Genomic DNA, 8,321 nt, shown 5'->3' with positions numbered 1-8,321 from the left:
GAAAAGATTTCTTCATCTCTCACCAGCTTCCCATGATGACAGATTGCCTTTTTTACCCCTGCCAAGTTAGGGAACGTAGATCATTTGACCCTACTCTCTAGGGGATAAAGTTACCCTATAGCTATTACTATTTAGTCACTTTCCACTTACTAAAAACTTTTACTTTGGCTAGAGTTCAAGAAGCATAGTTTAGATTTGTGTGTAACTCCTAAATAATCACTCCGGCTGCTTCAAGGAAGAGTAAATTTTTATTATAGAGGGGAAGGGGGAGATTCAAATTAGTTACTTTGACATTCAGAAGAGATAGCCAGAAAAAGAGCAAGGCACTTTAAGTTGAGCATAGTATGAGCTAATAATCTAGCGGAGAGTTTTATGAAGGACAGCAATAATTTTCTCTGTAAATAAGCTGCAGAAGTCTGTGAAAGCAGTGCAGTAATCTTTCAGCCACCGCCTTCTCCCCACAGCAGTATGCTGGACGTCCAAAACATTTCACAATAGTGTCAGGGAGCAAGACATGAATATACATGAAAAACATCAAGCATGCAAACTCTTGCATGTAACTTGTTTTTGGATTTGCACTTCAATGCAGGCCCCTTTGAATACAGTTTGCATGTAGTTTTTACCTCAAATGGAGCGAAAGCCTCAGTGAGCACTACTGAAATCAGTACAGTGAAGGTACAGTAACCTACTTTGCATCAACAGATATGTTCCGTGTTTAATTCCCATTATCATTTTACATACTTCAAAAAAAAGCCAACCAAGTGAGACAAAATTCATTAGAAAGCCAGCTTCAACAGTTTTCTGAGCTATTTGAGGGCTGATAACTCCAGACGATACTCGATGTTAATCCATTGTTTTCTTGTCTAGTATACTCGGGAAGTGAATATTCTATAACTTTGTGCAACTGACTGTGAATGCTGTGGCTTAAAAACTGATGCCTGCCGGGGTCACCAATCAGCACTTCAGTTTGCTGTATCCTGATGCATTTCCTCAGCCAGTGATGCAGACCGTCAGCAAGCTGTTCATCATAAAACATGTCTCCTAGAACAATGAGGTCCCAGTTGCCGGCCTCTGAATTAATGATGTTCTTAATGGTGATGGGGAAGGGATTCAGGTGGTTCAGTTCACAGTTCAAGATCATTGCCATTCCTGCAACTGAAGAAAAGTCAAACTAAAATGAAAGTTACATTTCAGGATTCTACATTCAGCCCCCTTACAAATTTCCTTGACACATCTTTCAATTGCATCTCTTAAATATTTTTGTTTATCCTATCTAGGGACTTCCACCGTTTTCATTATGGGTCAAAATCTGGCAGAAAGTGATGGAATTTTATCCTCGTTGCACCATGACACAGAGAAGAACTATTCCTGGAATGGATACCAAGGGAAACAAATCACGGAATCAAACCAGAATATCTGACTGCCTTAATCTATGGATATACTTCCTCCTTAACCGATCAGTAATTAAATTACGAATAAATTGAATTCGTAAGTCAATTATGGGAAAACAAAGTCTGGAAGAAGAAGGCAAAATCTAGGCCCCAACATATGGAAGTGCAGGAAAATGCTATGGTCCTACAGAGAAGCCAACTCGCCGCCTGCGCTTGGAGTTCTCTTCCAAACCAGCCATGACGGTGTATAGGCAACGCTTGATAGAAACTTTGCTGTTTGTTCATTCTAAGGAGCTATGGAGATATTCTCAGTGGAAGAGAGGCTGGTACAACCCAGCTCCTAATACTGGCAAAATCCATTCATCTTTTTAGCATTCTTAGAACTCTGGAACCTGAATTTCTCCCAAACGGAGCAAAGAAGAGTCTGTGTTAAATGTGCTTTAAAAATTAATAAATATCTTTACAGAGATGAAAAAAAAAAGGCCTTACTAGGGTCGATGTCATTGGCAAGGACTTGCGATGCACCACTCATCACAGCAGCTATTGCTGTTGCTCCACATCCACTTCCAAGATCCAAAACCGATCGTCCTTTAACAACGTGTGGATTATCTAAAATATACCTGAAAAGAAAAACTGTTAAAGTGATGAACAAGATTATGCAAATTTCTCAGTTTTGCATTACACTGCATAAGAGTTCTTGTCATACATGTAATGAAGCGTGGTATCTTAAAAACACTATTCCACATGTGCAGCTGGTAGCTCCCTATTTGTCTCTGCTGATACAAAAATCAAGAACCGTGGTCTTTCTCCCTTACTTCTCCCCCACCTCCCAAACAAAAAGAAATCCAGCCAAGTAGGCAACATTTTATTTCAATCGGCTCCTTCTGACAGGTGAGCTTATCTAATAAATGGACACAAACTACAAGGTGACTAAAATGCTTGTCATCAGAAACTGGAAAGTAAGGATTTGTAGAAATTAAAAGCAATCTGACTGAAGAAACATGAAGATGTATTTGCGGTGAATATTGCGCCTGTCAAAAGACAGACAAGGCATACCCATTTCCCTAAAACACTGCTTATGCAACTGCTTGGAAGAAGAGGAATGTCTCCTCTTTCTGTTCCTGAGCCATGCAGACACAGATGCAAATACTTCTAAGTCTGCTTAATGTTGTTCCTGAGTAGCAACAAGAAAATGAGAATAGAGCAGCAGTGAGCAGAAAGAGTATCTTCATCTAGTTGCTGACACCTGCCAAGAGGAATCGGCAAGCAAAAACCTCTAGACTGGAAATGGAGAAGAACTGACAGAAAGCAAGCAGCAGTTATTGTTGAACACTACGACTCATATAGCCATTACTGACAGTTCAGAACTTTAACAATTGCCTTGAAATTCAATCTTCTGCAAGGGGGAAGGCCCTAAGTGACAGGGGGAAGAGCCCTAGGTGACATAAATTACTGCAAATTGCCATAAATTTACTACGAGTTGCCATAACTTCTGTTCAAGTAGAAACAGGAGAGGATTCTACATTTGTGTTGTCTTCTGGCATGGAGGGTGATGGCTGACTCTTGACGCAGGGCTGCTGGTAAGCACAGCTTCTGCAGGTGAGTTCCAATGCAGAGAACTGTAATGGAAACGTTAAGATTGGTGTAAACGGGGAATGGATGGATGGAAATGCCTGGGCCTAGAAGCACCAGCAGGAATGGCAGAAGGAGGCCTAATAAGAGTGTTAATGGCACCTAGATCCCAGCACATCTGTATAGAGATTCCTAGGAGCCCAGACCAGGAGAGCAAAAGACAACCTACGCTCAAACTGAACAGTTCAAGCCATTAAGAGACCACAGCAGGAAGGTCAAGACCAGGACTGAAGATACAAAATACCCAGATCAGGAACCCAGGAGACATGAGGAGGACCTGACATCCCGTGCCTCTTGTCCTGCATTTCACCACAAGGAATCCTACCAGACAGCTTGGACATGCACAGCTTGGTGCTTGTGAGTATGTGGTTATAAATCCAACGACTGAAACTGGCTCAGTTTTAATGAAAATCACCTTCTCCTGTAAGGTCTGGCACCCAGCTTTGTTACACCATTACCATAATGTTGCAGCATTATTTGCTACTTTGAAGATCGACAGATGCTCGCTTTTCTGAGGGCACCCAGGCCGGACATTTGTGCAGAGGCTCAGCAGCTCAGCGGTCTGGCCACACTCCCCCTGCGGCCTTCACTTCTCTGTGGACAGCCCATAGTTTACCAACAGGGTGGAGGACAGGGATGGGACCTCCACAGAAAGTGCTCTGTTTCCCCTTTCGGGGGGGGGGGGAATTTTGGGGGGGGGGGGGGGGGGGGGGGGAATTTGTGCTTGGATTTGCAGTGACTTTCCAGCAGTAACTTGTGTAGAGCGTGATCTGGCCTAAAGCTGCAAGTGCCTTGTTCCCAGCCGAGTGGTTCTCAAGTTACCACTAATGATTGTGGTGACTTAGGACAGCTGGAACCAACTGCATCCCCTGGCACGCACACAGTGCATTACGCTGCTGTTGGAGACTGCTGTCTGCTATGCTGGGTTAAGGAGCTATCTTAGGTTACACCAAGAGGAATAGCTTGAAATAGGAGACTCCTGATGTTGTGGAAATGCCAACTGTGAAACGAACACAGTTACGGAAGCAGCATGTTTTCGTGCTCCCTTTTTCTTTTTACTTTTCCAGATTATGCAGCTAATTTCTGATATTCCCAATACATCAAAACAAGTGCATAAACAATAAGTCAATAAAGTGGTGAAATGCCAGATAATTATTATTGCTACCCAAACATCTGGGCATATGAATCGTACAGTAACAAAATGTAGAGATTACCTTACCTAATTTAATTACACAATGTTTAGGAGCACTCTAGTTCATCTACACGGCAGGCTAATCAACTCGCAATTTAACTGTAACTCATCTTTTTCCTAGTCAAAACACCTTCCTATTTATGCTTTCTTGCAGAAAAACAGCAAAGCCCCAATTCAGATCCTTCCCTTTCATCTATGTGGGGAATGTCTGACAGCTTGTTCTTTGCTGTAAAAATTATTAATTTTTTCTGCTGGTCAAGGTGAGAGATTTGCTTTTAGAGAATAAAAGAACTCTAACTAGTTCCTGGGAGTCAGGAACATTAAAGACACTTTGACAGTAAGTGGCCAAAATCAAAATGTGGCTTCTGATGTGACTAAAAGACAGGCACAATAAGGCTTGACAATAAGGCTGCTGAAATCCTAAATGAGGAGAGTGATTCAGGCCAACCAGCACTCCAAGTCCATCAGCATAAACCTATTTTCTCAACAGACCAGACACACATCCACGCTCCTGTCTGTCTCCTACAAAAAAAATCCCCATGTGTTACGACAACATAGCAGTCCTCCTGTTTGGAGCGACAATGAGTAACAGAATTAAACACCTCGCTAAGTTTTGATGGCAACTGCACAGCCCTTCCACAGACCCAAATTCAGCCCCGTCGTCAACACGTGCATCGCCACTGAAGACAACAGATTTCAACTTAAGAGTCGTAAGTTATTCTACGTGCAGCAGGTGCTGAAACTTCACTGCCAACCAGCAGAGATTGTCTCTCTCCTGTGTAAGGAGAGAGGAGTACAGATAATGCGCTCTCATGCAAGGCAAATGCACATCGCTAGGAATCACTACAAGCAGAGCCAGGTCTGACATCCTGGCCCACAGCAGACTGGACTTATCAACTTCGGTGATGCATGCTGTGTACCTGGAGAGGGCTTGGCCTCCTGGCCAGTAAATTGCCCAGAACGGGTCCCCATAAGGCCACAGGTCAGGTTTTTCCCTCCAGAACCTGCAGCGAGGGGTGAGGAGGCGCAGTCGTATCTCTGGCGTGAGGTGCCCGCTGCTGGTGACCTCCGTGTTCTCCTCCAAAAATGCTTTCACCTCGGGGTCCAGAGACTTGCCGGCGCTCCAATGGCAGCAGCGTTTCCAGCGCAGAGAGGGGCCTCCCCTCCTGCTCCTCCAAGCCTTGGCAAAGGTGTTCTGCCTGCCCACAAGGAAGAGCCGCTTCCAGCTGCGGAAGGCCATGTCTCCCCAAGGACAAACCCTCCCCAGGAGAGCTTGGAGCACAGCTTATCTGATGAGCACAGCAGGTGATGAGGCAGAAAGCTTGAAACAAACTCACAGGACGTTGGTTTTCATAGTGATGGATGACAATTCCTGAAAGGAGAACAATGCTATGTAAGTGATGTTTCTTCAGTGGCTTGAAGTCTATGCACCACCAGGGCTTTAGGAAGAGGAGGTCGACGTGCTGTTGTGTGACCATGAATGCGTGCCTTGCACCTGCCCAAAGAGCCTTTGAAGTCTGACAGAAGTAGTATTTAAGGAAGAAGCTATCAAGAGGCCCATTCAGGAGAGTGCTAGAAACATATCCCGTGAGAAACAACCAGTTAGCGGGACAGCTGATAGAGCTAAAAACTAAATGTGCAGCCTTTTAACATCTCCCTCCCTCTGCCTTGAAGATATACACACAGCAAGCTGCTCCCGTTTAAGGTTCTTCCACTGAATCCTAAGAGTTGCAGTAGGGCTCTGGCATTGCAGGTCCTATGGACATAGCAAAGGTTATCAGTAGGTTGCTTGAGAGATGCCATTAATCACAAGTTTTATAATGGTGATGAGTCTTTTATGTGAAAGCATCTTTTTAAAGTCAAGCAATTAAAGGATTTCCTCAAAAGACTTTCCTCTTTCTCCCTCAGATTTGTCAGGCTGCCAGCTCCTGCAGTAGGGCTCTGGCATTGCAGGTCCTATGGACATAGCAAAGGTTATCAGTAGGTTGCTTGAGAGATGCCATTAATCACAAGTTTTATAATGGTGATGAGTCTTTTATGTGAAAGCATCTTTTTAAAGTCAAGCAATTAAAGGATTTCCTCAAAAGACTTTCCTCTTTCTCCCTCAGATTTGTCAGGCTGCCAGCTCCAAAATGAAAAAAAAAAAAAAAAATCCCCAAGAACTGATCTTAATCAGAATACTCCCAGTTTCTTGCACTTCAGTCTATTTTAAAGGGGATCGGTTAGTCTTATGGTGCAACAGTCTCATGTGGATGCTCTCAGCTGTAGAAGAAAGTAGGCCTCCATCACTGTAGCCAAAATGAAAAAAAAAAAAAAAAAAAATCCCCAAGAACTGATCTTAATCAGAATACTCCCAGTTTCTTGCACTTCAGTCTGTATTTTAAAGGATCGGTTAGTCTTATGGTGCAACAGTCTCATGTGGATGCTCTCAGCTGTAGAAGAAAGTAGGCCTCCATCACTGTAGCCTACTCCCTGTGAGAAACTATATAAACGTGCTCCAAGCTGTCTAAAGAGAGAGAAACTGCATCCAACACATTAAAAAAACCCTAAGTTTTTAAAAGGTGAGACATTCAGACTAGATGAGCTCACTCTCAAAGGCCTTCTGACATCACTCGAGGCCAGTTTTCAGGTCACAAGCAGTGAAGAAAATGAGAATGGAAGATTGGTACATCAGAGTTTAGACTCATTTAAGAATCAGGAGAATGGGGAGTGGAGAGCCACGGCACTCGGCTGAGAGGCAAATGAAGAAGAGCCGCCTCTCAGCACTTCATCACCATACTCTCCTCTTCCACCATCTCTTGCAGACCCTGGATCTTCCTTACGCTGATCCTGCGAGTATCCTCACCAAGCGGTGGCCGGAAGAGAGAGCAACCGTTTTCCTGCCTTCCTGCTCAGGTCTCCTCCTTCATCCATCCTTTACTATTTCCATATCTTTTTTCCTTCCTCACCTTGCTCTCTAATTTCTTTTCAATAGCTTGGACTTTCATGCTTCAGGGCACAGCTTTTGAACCTCCCCCTAAGCTGATGACCAGAGAAGCATTTAAGGCCTGTGCTTCCACAACAGCAAGAGACTGCAAGTACGAACAGACACACGAGAAACTCACTCTCTGTTTTGCGATTGTTTTCTCTCTTCCGCAGCGGTTTTCAAGAAAAGGCAGAACGATGCATGAAGAAAATCAACTTCAGCCCACCCCTGCCAATTTTTCACAACAGAAGAATTGTGGCCAGCTTTGCCATCGAGAGCTGTGCAGGTTGCCCTTAAAAAAACAAGACAAAGGGACAAGAGGAAAAATATGCTAATAAAACAAAGTCTTAACACTTCCTATTTAATGACTTCAGGTTTTCTTTATTTGTCTGTAGGTTTAGTAGAAGTTCATATGTGTTCAGCAGCATTTTTGTTGTGTGCTGGCCTCCGCTTTAGGTACTGGGTTTAGTTTGATCGCTTACTAAAATGTTAAGCTGTGAGCTTCCCTCCGGTAAGACTTTGCTATTTAGGCTGATAGCCTAGTTAAGTCTTTGCTTAAATCATTGGCGAAAGGCTTTGTATCTTTACCACAAACAAATAAAGGTGACTGAACGTTTTGCATTTTTCCACATTTGAGAATGCCATTCGGCAGAGTCCATGTAATTAATGAACGTAATTAACAAATGCCTTCCTCCTCAAAGGCAGAGCTATATAATCCCCATCTGCCTAAGGGAAGCATGAAGTTAACTGAAATCAATCAGAGATATAAATCTTGCCAGCTAATGCTGTATGCTGTTTTTTTCCCCATGAATTGCTGCAAATCAGCAGGGCTGAGATTCAGTAGCGTGTATTTTGCGTTGCCTGTCATGATGGTTACTCTCTTTAAATCAATTGCCTGTAGAGAAATATCTGCCAAGAGCTCTGTGCTCAAAATGCCAAACCGAGCGTAAGCATTTAGCGCAGGAAGGCGTCAGGATATACATCCTCGCGTTTGACACTCCCAGCCTTCCCATCTTATTGGGAATAAAATCAGTGGGTGAGTAGAACTTGCAAAAGGGGACAAAACCAAAACCAAGCAAAATCCACTAAAAAACAAAACAAAAACAAAAACCAATTCCTGTGCGATTTAAGCTTTTTTTTT

The 8,321-nt window shown here is 43.4% G+C and overlaps 1 protein-coding gene across 2 annotated transcripts; it reads right to left on the bottom strand.

Annotated features, from left to right (window-relative positions):
* Positions 1–230: 230 nt before the first annotated feature.
* Positions 231–8,103, bottom strand: ETFBKMT (electron transfer flavoprotein beta subunit lysine methyltransferase). Of its 2 annotated transcripts, none has more exons than XM_019474407.1 (4): positions 7,320–8,103; positions 5,136–5,587; positions 1,881–2,011; positions 231–1,149 (listed from the first exon to the last, which is right to left on the bottom strand). In XM_019474407.1, the coding sequence occupies exons 2-4, from the start codon at positions 5,453–5,455 to the stop codon at positions 791–793; spliced, it is 810 nt and encodes a 269-aa protein (XP_019329952.1). In that variant the 5' UTR covers positions 5,456–5,587; positions 7,320–8,103; the 3' UTR covers positions 231–790. The 2 variants fall into 2 exon arrangements, with proteins under 2 accessions (XP_019329952.1, XP_009286606.1); XM_009288331.2 differs by having other exon boundaries at positions 231–1,155; positions 7,320–8,100.
* Between the last annotated feature and the right edge of the window lie 218 nt (positions 8,104–8,321).

Source organism: Aptenodytes forsteri, unplaced genomic scaffold, assembly GCF_000699145.1.
Source record: "Aptenodytes forsteri isolate BGI_AS27 unplaced genomic scaffold, ASM69914v1 Scaffold56, whole genome shotgun sequence".
In the NCBI taxonomy this organism is placed as follows: domain Eukaryota; kingdom Metazoa; phylum Chordata; class Aves; order Sphenisciformes; family Spheniscidae; genus Aptenodytes; species Aptenodytes forsteri.
This window is presented reverse-complemented; position numbering and strand designations above follow the sequence as displayed.

Excerpts from the sequence above, each read along its gene's own strand:
- ETFBKMT (XM_009288331.2), bottom strand. The coding sequence starts at position 5,455 with ATGGCCTTCCGCAGCTGGAAGCGGCTCTTCCTTGTGGGCAGGCAGAAC. Across the intron at positions 2,012-5,135 it reads GGAGGCCAAGCCCTCTCCAG|GTATATTTTAGATAATCCAC; the intron begins GTACACAGCATG and ends TTTTCTTTTCAG. Across the intron at positions 1,156-1,880 it reads TGCCAATGACATCGACCCTA|TTGCAGGAATGGCAATGATC; the intron begins GTAAGGCCTTTT and ends ACTTTTCTTCAG.